The 18,723-nt window shown below is 36.9% G+C and overlaps 1 protein-coding gene across 1 annotated transcript in view; it reads right to left on the bottom strand.

Moving 5' to 3' along the window:
* GRIN3A (glutamate ionotropic receptor NMDA type subunit 3A) overlaps window positions 1-18,723 on the bottom strand; it is a 165,876-nt gene that overhangs the window by 112,493 nt on the left and 34,660 nt on the right. Inside the window, exon 2 of the mRNA XM_015117190.3 lies at window positions 2,834-3,438. Within this exon, the coding sequence (XP_014972676.1) occupies window positions 2,834-3,438 (605 nt within the window). The remainder of the gene's footprint in view (window positions 1-2,833; window positions 3,439-18,723) is intronic.

Here is an 18,723-nt window from a genome sequence, read left to right as displayed (position 1 = left end):
GAAGTTCTTTGGGTTCATTTCTCAAACACATTCATCTTGGTCACTGACCCGTTGTAAATTACTGCTGGGCTTCAAACCTCACAATCTTCTTTTATAGCTTCGAAGTTTGTGGAATAAATAGCCACGAGGGCAGAGGTTATATAGTAACCTAACCTAATATCACACCGTAAGGAGAGAGAGAGAAAGAGAGAGAGAGAGAGTGAGAAAGAGAGAGAGAGAGAGGAGAGTGAGAGTGAGCAAGTGAGAGAGAAAGAAAACCAAACAGAAATCATCCAGTAAGTATTTATGTACATTTAAAAAGTACTTAATTTAGACAATATCTACCAACTACCCATTTTCTTCTACAGCAACAGATGATGTAGGATGTAAATATAACAGAAAGTTACTTTTCTTTCTTTCTATGTCAATCCCCTCCCCTTCCTTTTTCTTTTTTTTTTGATAGAGTCTTGCCAGGCTGGAGTGCAGTGACGTGATCTTGGCTCACTGCAACCTCTGCCTCCCAGGTTGAAGCAATTCTCCTACTGGCACTACAGCCACACGCCAGCATGCCCAGCTAATATATATATATATATATATTTGTATTTTTAGTAGAGACGGGGTTTCACCATGTTGGCCAGGATGGTCTCATCTCTTGACCTCATGATCTGCCCACCTCAGCCTCCCAAAGTGCTGGGATTACAGGCGTGAGCCACCGCTCCAGGCCTCTATGTCAATTTCAATAAATATCTATTAAGTGCCTACTATATGCTAGGCATTAGATAAGGCTGAATAACAGCGTCTCCACTTAACAGAACTTATATTCTAGCTCAGAAGTCAGATACACAGACAAATAATGATGATAGAATGGGCCAAGTGCCATTATATAGTTTTATATACAAAATGCCATGGGATCCTTGTGGAAGGAAGAACGTAATTTTAATATAAATTAAATCTTGAGGAGCCAGAAAGATCAGTTTGATCTGGTAAAATGAGACCCTAAGGTATATACAACTTAAGTCAACAAATATTCTTCTCTAGTTTCTAAATGTTTTTAGGATTCAAAAGAATCATTTTTCTTGCATTCTCCTTTTTACATGAGACAGAAAGATGCTAAGCAACTCAATGTAGTTTTCATAAGTGGTTTGTCCTGGCTGCTGTTTATGACTGTCCTTCCAAAACAATGACTATTTGAAATTATAAATCAAAGCTTTGCTTGTATGTTTGTTGTAAAGGAGAATGTTTCTTGTCTTAGATACAATTCTGAACCTTAATTATGTGCTAGCATACAAACAGTAGATTAAATCTGGAGAGTGGCTATAAAATAAAACATGCATGTATTTTAATCTTGTGGAAATTAAAATATAATATTGGAAAAGTGGAAAGTTCCCATGATGATAGAACATCCAATTTTTTTATTAATAGATTTGTAGTAAATATATTTGAATAATTTTATTTTATTAACAACATTCTTTAAGGAGTTTACAGGTTCTGTTCAGTCTTTCACTTTTCCCTTACATATGGCATTTGACATATTGCCTTGTACATAGTAGGTGCTCAATTTATACATATATATAATTAAATGTACAATTATTCGTACCCCTTGACCTTTTATCATGTCTTTTTTAAAGGTAAGATGCTATGAAGTTGCCTTATAGTCCCCAACATAGTCAGATGCCACTGTTCCAGGATGGCCTAAAAACAGGGCCTAGTCTACAGGGAAAAATTCATCTTTGAAGAAATAATAATCTTCTGATTTGGCCTCTCTGACCATAGGTGATCCTTTTTCAGAAGAAAGTCTAAGCCCTAATGAAATATTCTTTAAGGATATTCCCCTTTTCCCAGGGATCACCAAAACCATTTCCATATGATGTGTTATTCTCTAATTTAAATGGACATTTTCATTCTAGTTTCTGAATCATATGAGGAACTGGCGCAGAAAGGTATTTAATTTAAAAATAAACAAATATAATTATGAATGTATAAACAAATAAATAATATTATACAAATGTATATATATAATACTCTCATGGAACTCTTAGTTCTGCTAATGTATCCTGTTTGTCTACTACCTATCTATTATCTATTATCTCTATCTATCTATCAATCATCAATCACAATGATTCTATGGGTAATAGGATCTACTGTTATATCCATTTTACATAAGTGAACATAGAACACAGGAAATTAAGGCTCAGAGAAGTTAAGTAACTTGTTGAAGTCACTCAAGCAGTAAGTGGCAGAGCTAAACTTCAAGTTCAGAGAATCTGAACTTGAGTTCAAGAGTGTTTGCCTTTACTACTCTACACTGCCTTAAGCATCAAGGCCAGGGAGGAGAGGGAAAAGTCCATTTCTTGCTTGACTAATTTTTTTTTGTATAGATTTAGAGAAATTTGATTAATTTTATTGATATGGAAAAGAGTGGGCAGGAAAAGAAACATCTATTTTGCATCTACTATAAGCTAAGCATGGTATTAGGTACTTTTCATATATAAATTTCATGGTATCTTTATTATACTATACCAAGCTCTTCATTATTCTATTTTGCTACTTAGAAAACTGAGGCTTGGAACTTTTAAATAACTTTCCAAGAACACAGCAGCTAGTAAGACGCTACACCAAAGTTTTAAAGCAGAATTGAGCACTCCCACTGTACCATGTACTTACAAGTTTGTAGATCAAATTACAGATAGCATATCATGAAATGCCAGCCTATATAACCAGAAATCCTCTAAGAAATATTATTAAAGTTTAAAGCTACTCAGAGTCAAGATTTCTGCAAAGGGGTCAGATAGGGGAATTTTACTCTCTGTCACAGCCCTATGAATAGGGATATAACCGAGACTTTGCATCCTACCTTGATAAATATTGTCCTGAAGTAAGATTTGTAGTTTCCACCTCCATGCAGTTCATCGTGCTGGGAATGAGAGCAAGTTCTGGCTGGATCATGGTGGCTGTGGCTACAGCTCTTGCGACCAGCTCCATAGCATCTTGTACGTAGTACTCAAAGACAGATTGTGTTGTTTTTCCATGAGCAATGAGCCCTAAGGGCAGACCCTCTGTCCTCAGTTCCTCCACATTCTGGGAATCTCCCAGCACCCAACGAAGTTCGGGGGGCATGACCCCAAACTGGGTTGTAATTTCGAAAATCCGCCGGATACTTTCCATGTCACAGCCAAACATCACCACTGTGGGTGTGCTGTTCTTAATACTCTCAAGCTGGATCTGGAGGAAGCTCAAGAGGTCCTGGGTGGAGGGGAGGTTAGCAGTGATGTTGATGATAGAACCAAGGTGGAACTTGGAATTATTCTGGGTAAGGAGGAGGAAGTCGGTGATGTTCCAGTCTTCCTGGCACAGCAACAAACTAAAATTGTACCAGTTGTTCATGGTCAGGATTGAGACAGTGACATCAGCATCAGAACTTAATGAATTTTCTAAACTCAGTTGTAGGTGAAGGGGATTCTGTATTTAAAGATATGAAAAAGAAGAATTAGAAAGCATTGACCAAAGACTTTAACATAGGGTACTTTTGCTTTCTTATGAGGCTTAATCCTTTAATTTCACTGTGATATTCACATACTTCTGGGATAAAATTCCCATACTTTGGAAAACTATGATTCCTGCCTAATGGAACAATTAATTCCTTACAACTGTTTTCCTAATAATTTTTGCTAAGAGTACCAGAGGGCAGATGGTTCTTGGTGTAAATATCAGAAGTAACACAATCATACATTTGGTTTAGGATTTTTGTCAAGTGTGTCTACTGCCTTATAGGCAGTCTCCTTTATGGCTTCCCATTTCTTGGTATTGCTATTAAGATCTCATCTGTTAAACTTTCATCTCATATGCAGTAATGAGAATAAATTACTTTTGCTTCCTTTTAAAATTAATGATAGAGAAATCTTAGCAGAGTGCAGGTGTTTTTATAAGGGTGATGTGAAAGATGGATGCGTCATAGTTTCCTAAACTTCCAGCCCCTTCAGGAAGACACTTCTAATAAGTACAGAATAATTTTCAATACATACATCAAGACTAAGTGTGTAGTGCAATGTTAAAGGCTTGATTACTTTTTGGTATCTTCTGAACATGGATTCGTGCAGTGAAGAGTGAAATCTGTGCCATTAAACACACTTATGTAACTTCTATCACAATGTTCCTACTTTTGGAATTCACAAACTTCATGAAAGAAGAGAATCTTATTTGAAAAGTCACAAATTATTAATCATATAATTGAAGTGGAAATAAGTCTTCCAATGAATACATTTGTTAATTGTTGTTCTCAAGAGCAAGCATATGATATCCAGACAATGTGTAGCACAATGTCTTATATACGTTAGGGGCACAATAAATATTGGTGGAGTTGAACTAACTATGTTTCTTTTGGGAACTATTGGATTGTTTTTAAGAGCTTGCTAAACATTCAATAATATGCATTGAGAAATGAGGAAGGCTTTCTCAGTAAAATCTCAAGTCCTTGTATGAAACAAAGAAGTGTGGCCTGTCCCTACCTTCCAAAAAATGTGTAACAGGAAATAGAATTTATGCTGTACTTTCAACTCTGAAAGATTTAGAGGACTTTGATATGTGTAGAATAAAAAATGAGGATTCCACAGAGGTTTACAGGAGGAAAACGATGACCATAGGTACTCATGATGGTAGGTAGGATGGAGTCTTAAGATTTATTCTTAAAATTTGTTCTGAGAATTTGTCTTTTGTCTTTCCAAATTAAGCTTCTGAGCAAAGCTTGTTATGATAAAAACAGAGAGTTGGAAAAATCGTCATTGGGAAGCATTCAACAGGGATGGGGAATTAGAAGCCCCTCAGGATCTTGATTACATGCTAAGGGTTCTACTGCTGTTCATGGCAGGGAGGGTAATGAAAAATTGTCTTTTTAAAATTAAAAAGGATTGGCCAGGCGCAGTGGCTTGTGCCTGTACTCCTAGCACTTTGGGACGCCAAGGCAGGATCACTTGAGGTCAGGAGTTTGAGACCAGCCTGGCTGGTATGGTGAAACCCTGTCTCTACTAAAAATACAAAAATTAGCTGTAAATTGCTTGAACCTGGGAGATGGAGGTTGCACTGAGCCAAAACTGCACCACTGTACTCCAGCCGGGGCAACAGAGTGAGACTCTGTCTCAAAAATAGAATAGAATAACATTAAATTAAAAAGGATTTAGTGACAAGATCAGATGTGAGAGGCAAAAGAGAGAAAGGTCTGAAAAACCAGGAGACAGGATCCGATAGGTAGCTCCGGGTGTCCAGGCTTGAGCTGCCAGCAGGATCTTGAGGTGAGAGAAATGGAAGCTTCATTTCCTTACTCCTCATTTTGATTCATATAAATTGTTCCCATGTTTTCTTTTGCCCTCCTCTTTTAGCTTTCTTCCTTTCCTTCTTCCTTTTTTATTTCCTCATCTGTCTTAATCCTCTTCTAGAAGCAAAAAGCAATGGCAGGCAAGCTCTATATTTAGCTAGCAGGAACAAATTATTCCCAACTGTTTTCTTGGCTTCGGCTCCCTATTCTGTGGCCAGTTTTCTTCCTAAAATACAAATATGACCATATCATTCTCCTGCACCATAAACTCCGAATCACTCATAGGACAGATTTAAAAATCAATAGCATGGTTTAAGAGGCAGAGATGAAATTGTTGCTTTCTTATTAAATAGGAAGTTGAATTAGCTAATCATATTGAGCATTTAGTATTAGACAGAGAAACAAATCCAGTTGGCATGAGAAAGGGAGACATGTGAGTGAACCGAAGACCCCCACAATGGATAATGATTAATTCATATAATCACACTCACCCCTGCAAACAACTCTACTGAGAAATTCCAGATGTTGAAGTTAATCCTTACACAAACTTGAGACATATTTTTTCAGAAAAGTATTAAATACTAGTTTAGAAGCATCTAATGATATATTTTTTATTTAGCAGCCTCAGATGCAGTGTTTTCCAATTTCTCTCCATATAAGGACAAAGGCACACACATATGCACATGCATGCACGTGCGCGCACATACACACACAAGAGTATGAAAACTTAAAACCCAAAAATTCAAGCCCGATAGTACAATTTTTGTCAAAAATCCAGGACAAAAATTAAACAAGACCTATTGAGTCAAATTGAGAAGGAAAATCTGTGTCTTACATATGGTTTGTTGTTTGCAAAAGAGCAAACTTGTGGCCTGAAAGAAGATATAAAGATTTAAAAAGTAGTTTCCACATTGTTTGTCTCCTAAATCAGAGATCCAGAAACAGAATAACTCAAGAAGCAGGAAGCCTGTCTCTACCATGCAGATAGAGTGAAACTGCCTTGCATTCAATTTATATACATTAAAATAAACAGGTTTAGAAGAGAGAGGTGGGAGGGAGAAAATATGAATTTAAGTAGTACCGATAATTCTCATTCCCTTAAATAAGTGTGCTATTTATTATATTATGGCATATTATTTATATTATCACATACTTTAATGTAGCCATAATATTCATGTTGTATACACAAAACCATATATGTCAAGCTAAGTAGGTAATTTGAAAGATTTTCAAATGTAATTTTTCTATACTTTGAATTGAATCTTCATTTCTAGTGGAGATGACACTCCACTCTACTCCATTGATTTTGGGGGTTTTGTTCCATTGTAATCTGCTTAGATGTTGTTTCAGAGCCTGAAATTTCTGAAAGCATACGGCAGGAAATATGGCTGGGGAATGTCCATGCTGCCATGCACTCATGGAATGAATCCCAAGTAAGTGCAGAGCTGCAGGGAGAGAGGAGTCACCAAGAAGTTGGTTCAGAGTATCAGAGAATCATTCAGTGGAGAAGATTGCTTAACCTGCTATGGATCAGACTGTAAAATATTAAAGTTCCATATACAGAAAATTCAGGCAAGAGTGGTAAAAAAATATTTGGAAAAAGAAAATGATAGGCCTTGCTTTGGAGGATATTAGAACACATTAGAAAATGTAATTTTTATAAAGCAATAATAATTAAAACAGGGAAGCACTAATAGGTAAATAAATGGAGCAAATGCTAATGTATAAGCCAATTAAATATATTAAATTACTATGTTATAAATTAACATCATAAAGATATAGGGAAGGAAATAAGAGATATAGGAGATCAGAATTTGAGAAAATAGATTAGTTAGAAAAATAACAATTAAATTTCTCATTACATCACATATTAAAAATATATTCCAGGCCATTAAACGGCTAAAGGTACATATCAAATCATTAAAAGGTACACCAAATAGGTAAATATGTATCAGAAATTACAATAATAAAAGGAAAACATTAAATTATCACAGCACACCTTACTTTTAGTTTTAAACACCTATCATAAAACATAAAGGAACATGAAAAACAAGAGAATATTAGTAATAAATTGGGTAGACAAGGAGTTAATGCTCACCAAATGTATAAAACATTTACTAGTCAATAAGGAAACAGAATCCTTTACAGAACACTTATTCAATCAGGAGAAATAATTTTAAGCTCCTACTGTGAGCCATGACCTCTGCATGGCATTTCCTGTTGTCTCTATAGTGGATGAGAGATAGACAATGTGTAACTAACTAGATGAATAAACACTTCCTATAACTAGAAGTCATGAAAATTACTGTAAATGAAATAATAGGGTCTGGCAAAACTAGGAGATGGAGAAGAAACTAGGAAATATTAATTTAGTAATTATGATTGATAGAGGTTGGGAGAGACGAGTATTTGTACTATACAAGCATTCTCTAATTGGGACTTAAAAAATGAGATGTATTTGAAGACAATTGATCTCTAAATAGGCAAATATATATAATGATTTATAAAAGTAAACACATTTAACTAAAAATGTAGTCTCATTGACCATCCATTCTTCTTTGTCTTGGGTACTATCTTCCTAGTCTCAGATAAATGATTGGAGCCGCCACCTGCTTCTATATATCCTTTGTGATTCTGCATTGTCCTCTTCAGCAGGTTCCACGGTGTCCTTAAGTTCCAAGTTCTCCTTGCTGGTGGGGCCACTGTCTTCTTCAGCAGTTGGGCTTTTCTATTCTCTTATGAGAAGCAGTATAGTGGTTAGGACTTAGTAGTCAGGGCAACCTATGCTTAAGTTCTGTCTCCATGATTTATGCACGATGTGGCCTTCTGTAAGTCATTTAGCATCTCCGAGTCATACCTCCCTCATCTCTCAAATGAGGACAATGCTACTTCCTACCTTATGGATTCATTTTGAGAATTAAATGTAAGAATGTGAGAATGCATGGCAAGTGCCTGGCGCAGAGTGAGGGCCCATAAGTAGTAGCTGTTACAATTGACTTAGAGTTGAGTCACTGTTGGAAGTGACTGAGTGCAATACAATATTTTTCTTTGTTTTTGCTCCTTCTCTTTTCTCATGTCTATTTTCATACAATGGTCTCAGCAATAGATATTTCTACAAACATAAATTACACCAACTTCTTAGCAGGCAAACAGAAGTGCTCTGTATCATGTTGGGAGGGGCTGTTTATTTGGGAGATACTATGTTCACAGTAGAGTCTTCCCCATGCCCCCAATTCCTCTTTCTCTGGTAACAAGCTCCAGTACCACTCAGCGTGCAAGTTAAGGAATTCTTGGTGCCAACTCCCGGAGATCCCTCATCAATCTGTTCTCTCAGAAAGCACAGATTCTGCTATTTTGTGGGTTAGTAAGAGTTTCAAAAACAGGATTGCCTGCAGTAAAGACTTTGCCAGAGAGCTTTGAGATATTCCCTGACAGAATAAAAGAGGTGACGGGGCTGGGTTTAAGAGAAGAGAAAAGACGCAATTCTCTCAGCATTTTCCTGGGCAAGGGGAACCAAATGAGCTAGGTCAAAGCCCAGAAAGCTCAAGTGAGTATAATGTTTCCACTACTTTTACCAGAGATGAGATTTCCTTCCTTTCATCCATCTGCTGATTACTAAATACATTGGAGAGGCTCAGAACAGGCTTTCTACACAGCTATCACTTCTCCTCAGCCAAAGAGGCTGCGGGACGGTTTCTGTTTCTCATTATTGCACATCTCATTTGACCTATCTTATACGGAAGACTTTTTCTTCTGAAAATTAAAGATGATTCCTTTAGAAGCCCAGGCTTTTAAGAAATTAACTGTTTTTATGGTTACATTAAGGACACAGACAAGCATAAGGTGTAGTCCCTGCCCAGAAATTGTAATTTAATAATAATTATACAAATGAAGAGCTAATACCTACTGATGTCCCCAGTGCATTATGCATATTATTTTATTGCATCCTCACAATGGCCTCATGGGGTGACTGCAATGATCATCCTCCTTTAATAGATGACAAAATCAAGGTTTAGAAAAAGTGAGTAATTTTCCCAAGGTGGCACAGCTACAAAGAAATAGAGCTTGGGCTGGGTGTAGTGGCTCATGCCTTTAATTCCAGTGCTTTGGGAGGCTGAGGTGGCAGATCACCTGAGGTCATGAGTTCGAGACCAGCCTGCCTAACATGGTGAAACCCCGTCTCTGCCAAAAAAAAAAAAAAAAAAAAAAAAAAAAAAAAAAAAAAAAAAAATGCCCGAGTGGTCACACATGCCTGTAATCCCAGCTGCTTGGGACACTGAGGAATGAGAGTCACTTGAGTCTGGAGGCAGAGGTTGCAGTGAGTCAAGATCGTGCCACTGCACTCCAGCCTGGATGACAAGAGTGAGACTCTGTCTAAAGAAAAAAAAGAAAAAATAGAGCCTGGATTCAAACCCCCAATTTGTTGAACTCAAAAGCCTGTGCTTTTAACCATTATTCTATACTGTTCCCTCTACTTGATAAGAGGAACATATGAAGTAGATCCTTGACATTTGTAGATTTAATAATTTCCAATGATTTGCCAGTAAACCCAAAGGCCCACAGAATAAAGGCATTTTTAAGATGTCCGAGGCATGAGTTAGAATGACGTTCCCTGTGTGTCTGGGCCATGGGAGTCAGGGAGGGGCTCCAGCCTGCTGCCCAATGTGCACGTGGCTTCCCAACTGTTTTCTTCACTCATCCTCCCATGTGTAACAATTCTTGTGAAATGATAAAACTTGTATTTATTCATGAACAGCACTTTAAAAAAGAATGATAGTTACATAATTAATGACATCAGTTTTGTGTTTGGTAGAGTAAGCAAGTTTGGAAAAGCTCACCTAAAGTTTTCATTTCAATTCTACTGAATTTCATGGTCGAAACCATAATCTAGACTATGTTCAACCACCATGTATGAGGATGTCAACAAAGATCTTAGCACATATCCCTCAGGATTTTTGAGTGGCTGATATATTAAAGAATATGTAACAGAGTGGTACAATATAACGAATGCTTCAGAAGGCAGGATTATTACTGCATGACAGTGATAATCTGCAATGCAGTTGACATAATATTGCTGGCAATGCTAGGTATGGTCTATTTCATTGCAGCAGTGTTGGAAAGGCTGAGAGGTTTGGTGATCTGAAACAGGGCTCACTTCTTAAAATAGAGTAGACACAATTAGAAGAAAGTACTGGCATGCACAACACTACTGTCTTCAAAGACAACCAGCTTATTTAATCATACAACAAATTATTTTAAAGTCTGTTACATACCAGGCCATGGGTAAAGAATTGCATGTCTTCAGGCAGAAGAAATAGCAGAAGCATGCATGTTACATTCTTTGAGCTAACCAATCCTTCTGAGCCCCAGAATGATTTACAGAAAGGAGTGTCAGGGCATAACAGGTTGGTGGGTGATAATCACTCAAGGTACCTGCACCAAGCTTCTAATCATGGATTTTTTCCGCATAATAATTCCACCTAATTATTAATACCCGACTCATTCATCTATACATTATCCCATTTCTACCTTTTCTGTATGGTTACACTTTCTCTCACCCAACCCTTGGTAATCTTGAAAGCCTTTGACTCACTCATTCTCTGGGTCCTATTCTTCCAACCCACTCATATACATTATGCCCCACACAAATACAACTTTTGGGGCTTAAAAAATGCCACCAACATACTTGGGAATGAGAGAGCTTTGATCAAAGGGCGTGGCTACAGAAGATATTTAGTCATATGGTGACTTAGGAGGGCAGTCTGTTTAGGCAAGATGTTTCAACATGGGAAAGGGTAATCCAAGAACAGGTAATCCTTAGAAATGTGGGCATTTGACATAAAGAAAGACTATTAGTAATCAGTGAAGTCCAAAACCTCGGTCAGAACTTCAGAAATTCACCGCAATCTTGAGGAGCGTCTAGAAGGAGGTGGCTTTATTTGGAGTCACTCACATCTTCATTTAAATTATTGTTCTTCGATTTACCAATTATGTATGTGAGACCTTGTGAAAACCATTTTCCTCTTTTGTGGGATGAAAATGAGACTGTTTACCTTATAAGTTTTACAAAGATTGAATAGCATCATGTATGCAAAGCATCAGCACAGTCCTACCCAGAAAGTGGTAGTTTATAATGATGGTGACCATGCTGAGATGAGGAAGTTTACACTGACAGACCTGATGTGCAAGAGCTAGAGTAGTGGTGCGTTCAGTTTATTTAACAAGCACTTGAGCACCTATTTTGTGTCAGGCACTGGCTACTTATTGCTGAGACTACAGTAGTGAAAGTAATCAACACGGTCTTTTTTTTCAGGATTTTAAAATCTAGAGGGCAGTATTATCAGCACCAGGAAACAAATTGAGGAACAGATTAGGAATGAGACAGTAGTAGACAAGAAATAAGGCCCCCAGTTTGAGCCAGTCTAAAAGGAATGGTGATGCACTTTTTGAGTTTTAGATTTGAGACAAATATCTTCATTCCAGCTTACATTTTAGACTAGCCCTGGTTACTGGAGCAAGACCAAGTTTGCAGGTGGAGGTCAAAGGACCATAGATGAGTGGAAAGAGAGGAGGTGGTTGGAAATGTGACAGCAGAACCTGACAATTAAGGAAGCTTCATCACATGCCTGACATGTAGTAGGTGCTTGGTAAATATTAGCCTTATTGTTACTATTGTTAATCATCATTAGCAAACTTCTTTGTGCTGGTGTAATTGATCCTTTCCCAATGACTCATAGTATTCTGATGGCAACACCAGTCATTATGCCTGGAAGCCAGACCATAATGTGCTCAGGGGTTAGAGAGACAACTGGTTTCCAGGTCGTCGGAACCAAGTGGAGCCAAGCTTGTGGAAATGCTGGAGCTCTCGAGCCTCTTTAGAAAATGCATTTTCTCTCTTTCTTGCCAGTGTTAGGTACTTGCTATCCCTTTTGCTAGGTCACTGTACCTACCTTCATTACTCCCTTGCAGTCTCTTTTAATATGCTTTGAGCTAAAGAGAAAGCATACCTAGCATGTTACAATTTCATTTCATGAGAGTAAAATACATCAGAGACTATCCCATAGTGAGATAGACCAGCTTTAGCAGCATTGAGGAGGGTGAGGACTAGATTAGAGATCCAGACTCTTGTGGGGAACTTGGACTTGCATTTTTCAACTGTGAAAGGAGAATAATATTAATTGTCAAACAACTACTTCAGAGCAATGTGCGGACCACATGATATAATGCATGTGAAAGTGCTTTATGAAGCGGAGAATATTATAAAAATAGAAGATATAATGCATATCTGTTTCCTGGACAGTAGGAATGGTGGAATCAATAACCCAGTCAGGGATAAAAAAGGCATTTCTGCAGTAGGATATTAAAGTTAGATATAATTTTCAAAACTGATGCCAACTTCTTAATCTGTATATTATAAAGAGTAAGATTATTTGTTGAATTTTAAGAACTTTTAGAATGAAGATGTTGCTCTAGGACTGATTTTAGTTCCTAATTCACTACCTAGATTTTGGTCAAATTAAGTAACATCTGAAGGAACATACACAGGCAGATGATTTACAAGATAATTAAAATTTATTGAATATTAAAATCATTGTTATAGACATTCTCTGTGACAAACTTGGGCATATTTTCTTATAATGGGAACTATTGAAATATGCACCAGATAATTAAACTGTCTAGCATGCAAGTTAAATTCTCTATAGAAATTTGATTACTTTATGTCAATGCAGCCTGAAACTATTATTAAGACATGGCATATGTCACATGCTAATTTGCTTTATTGCATTAATAATGAAAACTCAGCTAAATGCGATTACTTTTATTTTAAAGACCCTCTAGAACTGATACCACAGTTGACATAAACTTTTTCTCTCAATTCCATACTCTCAAGACATTTAAAACATTGATATAAGGACATTTTGTATGTCAAAATCATGGTTCAACTAATTGTGATGTAATATGCCTTTTACATATATTGGTTTATCACTCCAGAATAATTTCACAATTATTAAATCAACTTTATTGTATAATGGCTTCTTATTTCATTTGAGAATTCAAACATTTTTTTATTGATTCACATTCATTGCTTGCTACCTGACACTGACCAGTTTAACACTAGAAATAGTATTAGCAAGACATTAAGCAGTATCTCAATACATTTCTATTTTAACACTTTATCTCAAAACTTGTGATCTACCAATTATGATTATGCTTTGCTGCTGTGACATTTTATTTCACTTTAATTGTGGAGTATATCACTATAGTTAACTCTTTGTGCCTTTCAAATCATGGTTGAAAGTAAAGAGACATTGGGAATGTTGAATTTAGTTCTTAAAATCTTTGGTCACAAAGGCAGTACTTTCCCATGAATTAGTAATTAAACTCAAAAGTTCTTCAAGCAGCTCTGATGACCTCAGGCCCAGGATGATGAATCCTGAATGAACAGGTCTGTTGTCTTTCAGGAAGGTCTATGTGAGCATTGTTATGGAATAAGAAATGAAAAAATGCCTGGTTGGCTAGTTTTCAAATAAAACATTTGGGTTGCATCTGGCCCTTGTTGTGAACTCACTTGTCAAATCACTCATTGCCTGCATCCACTGAAGCCCAGTATAATCACACAGGGCAGAAATATTTAGTTTCAACAATCCACCAGAAACCAATTAGTGCACTTATGACTTTGCCATTTGGTTTGGAAGGGAACTCAAAGCTCGCCTATCTCAAACTCTGGTACAGTTTATAGAATGCCACAGATAAAGGGGCAGGAGTGAATTAGAGGTATTTCTCTTTCTATTATAAAGGTTAATAATTTGTTGAATTGAGATGGTCTGTCTTCAATATAATATTTAATGAGTATGACTTAATTTTAATATGTATAAATGATACCTGTGGTTAATTTTACCTCCTGAATTTTAAAGGAAAGATTCTGGCTTAGCTAAAACATGCACCCTCTAACACCTCTCTGTAATGCTTAAGCCACAAATAATTGCCCTTTTTAAGAGAGGAATAAAGAACACACTGATTTATGAAGTTAATCATTTTTCTTCTCCACTGTGAGAAACATACAATCACATGTCTTGTGAGGACAGAAACATTAATTACTAATCTAGTTAAAGCAAAAAGAGTCCAAATCTAGTCAAATACATTTTCTGGGTTTATGTAAGATTTACTGTAAGAATCCTGGAATTATTTCTGTCTGAAATTGTTTGCTATTTAATATGCTCATTTTGTTAGCATTACTTAGCATCTATTGGTGTTATTTTCTTCGAGACACTTGCATATTACACCAAAAGCTTTTAGGCTTTAAAATGGAAATAATTTCCAAAGACCATTATGTTTCCTAGAGTAGTCCAGTGAGCACAGACTGACAAAGAAAGCAGGAATCTTGAGAGATCCTTATTACAGTCATGTGTTACTGAATGATGAGGGTACTGTCATTAGGTAATTTCATCATATGAACATTATAGTGTGCACTTACACAAGCCTAGATGGTATAATCTACTACACCCCAGGCTACATAGTATAACCTATTGCTCCTAGGCTGCAGATTTGAACAGCATGTTACTATACTGAATACTGTAGTCAATTACAACATAATGGTATCTAAACATATCTGAACACTGTACATTTAAGCTACACGATATTTATTTCTTTATTTATTTATTTATTTGACAGAGTCTTGCTCTGTCACCCAGGCTGGAGTGCAGTGGTGGGATCTTTGACTCACTATAACCTCCGGCTCCCGGGTTCAAGTGATTCTTCTGCCTCAGCCTCCCAAATAGCTGGGACTACAGGTGTGTGCCACCATGCCTTGCTAATTTTTTGTATTTTTAGTAGAGATGGGGTTTCACCATGTTAGCCAGGATGGTCTCAATCTCCTGACCTCATGATCCGCCCACGTCGGCCTCCCAAAGTGCTGGGATTACAGGTGTAAGCCACCATGCCTGGCCTACACTAAATTTTTTAGAAAGTTTTCTTTCTTCAATAGTAAATTAGTTTAATGTAACTTTTAATTTTTTAAAAAACTTTTTGACTCTTGAAATAAAACAGTATAAAACACATTATGGAGCTGTACAAAAATGTTTTCTTCCTTTATATCTTTATTCTATAAGCTTTTTTATATTAAATTTTTTAATTTTTTAAACCTTTTTGTTAAAAATAAAGATACAAACAGACATTAGCCTAGGCCTACACAGGTTCAGGATCATCCATGTCACTGACTTCCACCTCTACCTCTTCTCCCACTGGAAGGTCTTCAATGACAATGCATGGTGCTGTCATTGCCCATGATAACAACGCTGCCTTCTGGAATACCTCCTGAAGGACCTGCCTGAGGTTGTTTTACAATTAACTTAAAAAAAAGTAGAAGGAATAAACTCTAAAATAACAATAAACAGTAAAGTATAGTAAATACTTGGTGATAGGTTTTCTTCAGCTTCATTATAATTTATAGAATCACTGTTGTATATGTGGTCCATGAATGTTATGCAGCACGTGACTGTATTTCCAGATAAAGAGAGAATTGCTAACCAGCCTTTATATCATAGTCTAGCATCTCAAAATGCTAAATTCATAACACTGATGATTTATTTTATATCTTTCTTGTCTGGGTCATGGATGAGCCTGAAGACTCATGATCTCTTGCCTCCCTTCCCAGACTATGCATGAGAGCAGACTGTTAATATATCCCCCTGTATTCTAGCTCTCGTGCTTCTCTTCTTCAAAGCACAACAATAGTGTTTCTTGTCCTGTTTGTTCAATTGCTAAATATATCTTAGTTTCTGATGATCTTCAAAGCCATTCCAAAAAAACTTGGAATTCCCCAAGCTCTCTTGTCTCTACATCCACATGTTAAGTCATTTTCTCTGCCCAGAACTTGCCTTGCCTCTTTTTTTGCATTGCAAACTCCCAGTCAACTTTTAAGGCTGTGTGCAGGTTTCTTATGCAATTAAATATCCCTTTCCTGCCTCACTCCCAAGGTGTATTACCTGTCTCTCTTCATCTTCTGCCCCATCACCCTCTGTACAACCCCCAATAACTTATTACATGGTATAGTCATTATTAGTTTACTCATGTCTCTCCTTCCCTGGACTGTTCAGAAGATAGAGATGCTGTTTTGTATAGTAAAATTCCAAATAACAGTGTCTGGAAAATAACAGACTCACAAAAGAGATTTCTTGAGTGAATGAATAAATGAATAAGTGGTGATGTGTAGTTTAGATTTACAGGAAGAAGGCTGACCCTTGGCTGAAGAGTATGTCTATTTTTTATGAGTCATTTTCCTTCCAAGTTGACTAATACGGTTTCTACCTAGAGACAAGAGTAATTATGGTTTGCTTTCCCATAAAATCTTATTCTATCAGATGGCACAGATCTTCTCTGATGTTAATCAGAAAAGTGGAACCTGAATGCTGAGAGAATTCACAAAATTGCTCAAGTGTATACGTGTCTGAGGCACTGGCTGGAAATACAGGCAAATCATGATGTGTGCAAACTCAATGTGTGTCCCTTCATTTACTTTATACTAAAGATGGTTGTGTGGAAAATATTTATTGTGCTTTATAAATTATTCATAATATAATTTGTTTAAATGCTCAAAACTGATGTATATTTAAAATAATTCAATATAGGACTGTATCAATATTGTGTCAACCTTTCAGTTATTTGTCTGCTGCCTAAAGTGAGGTACCATTATAGAACTGGATACATGACTTGGAAATTTCAGTGCTCCACATAGAATGGTATCATAATCAAGTAAAAATGGAAATGACAGTAAATAAAGAAGAAAATGTTAAGAGAAAGAAGAAGACAAAGAAAGATGTCAGAAGCTTTATCAAGATTTTAAATGCTAAAATAACACATCTATTATCGTTATGCATCCTAGAAAGTACCTTAGTATTTTGCATAAAAGAGAAAGCAATTAGGTTTCTGTTTACTTGAAGTTAGAGACACAATTACTCATGGCATGGAGGATGGGAGAAGGAAACATGGACAACTAAAGCAAAACTTCTCCCCTCTCCTTGCCCCAGATTCTCCACTAAGGGTATATGTTAGAAATGTGGAAATGCTTATTTTTTTTAACAGGGAAATAAAGGTCAGATTACTATGAATGTAAGTGAGTTGGGCCCAGAATTAGTTTCTGAAGTGCCTGGCAACTTTCTTTCTTCTTCTTCTTTTTTTAACTTTTAGGTTCAGGGGTACATGTGCAGGATGTGCAGGTTTGTTACATAGGTAAACATGTGTCATGGGGATTTATTGTACAGATTATTTCATCACCCACGTATTAAGTCTAGTACCCATTGGTTGTTTATCCTGATCCTCTCCCTCCTCCTGCCGTTCAGTAGGCTGCTGTGTGTGTTGTTCCCCTCTATGTGTTCATGTAGTCTCATCATTTAGCTCCCACTTGTAAGTGAGAACATGCCTAGCCATATGCAGAAAATTGAAACTGGGCCCCTACCTTTCACCATATACAAAAATCAACTCAAGATGGATTAAAGACCTCAGTGTAAAACCCCAAACTACAAAAACCCTAGAAAAAAGAAAACCTTGGCAGTACCATTCAGGACATAGGCATGGGCAAAGATTTCATGATGAAGATACCGAAAACAATTGCAACAAAAGCAAAAATTGACAAATGGGATCTAATTAAGCCAAAGAGCTTCTGCACAGCAAAAGAAACTATCAACGGAGTAAACAGACAACATACGGAATAGGAGAAGTTGTTTGCAAAGTTGCAACATTTCAATTATATAGATGATCAGGAGTTTTTCATCCTCTTTCTTCCCTCCCCAATGACCTTGTTCTGGAATCTGTATCAGCAGTCTCTCTCTATCCTGAGACCTCCCATCAGCTTACAGATATTCTTAGTATCATCTACTTTCCTTCTTCAGCTTGTATTCAATACAGAATTTTTTTTTTTTCAGTACAAGCCTGGGATTTACCTATACTTAAAATCTTCATTTCTTGGCCGAGTGTGGTGGCTAACACCTGTAATCTCAGCACCTTGGGAGGCCAAGTTGGGCGAATCACTTGAGGCCAGGAGTTCAAGACCAGCTTGGCCAACATGTGAAACTCTGTCTCTACCAAAAATACAAAAATTAGCCAGGCGTGGTGGCGTATGCCTGTAATGTCAGCTACTCAGGTGGCTGAGGCATGAGAATTGCTTGAACCTGGGAGGCAGAGTTTGCAGTGAGCCAAGGTCCCCCCACTGCACTTCAGCCTGGGCGACAAAGTGAGACTCTGAACTTAAAAAAAAAAAAATTATTCACTTTACATTTTCTTATCCAATCAGGCCTTGAAGCTCACCATCTATCCAAACAACTTTTATAACAATCATCAATGATGAACTCTTGCTGAAAAGTTTGATTTTCAGTGTACATATGACTCACCTCTACATACCTTTCAGAACAGTTGTTCACTCCATCTTGAAATACCTCATC

Source organism: Macaca mulatta, chromosome 15, assembly GCF_049350105.2.
Source record: "Macaca mulatta isolate MMU2019108-1 chromosome 15, T2T-MMU8v2.0, whole genome shotgun sequence".
In the NCBI taxonomy this organism is placed as follows: Eukaryota; Metazoa; Chordata; class Mammalia; order Primates; family Cercopithecidae; genus Macaca; species Macaca mulatta.
The sequence above is the reverse complement of the archived record's forward strand: the minus strand, read 5'-3'. Positions and strand labels throughout refer to the sequence as shown.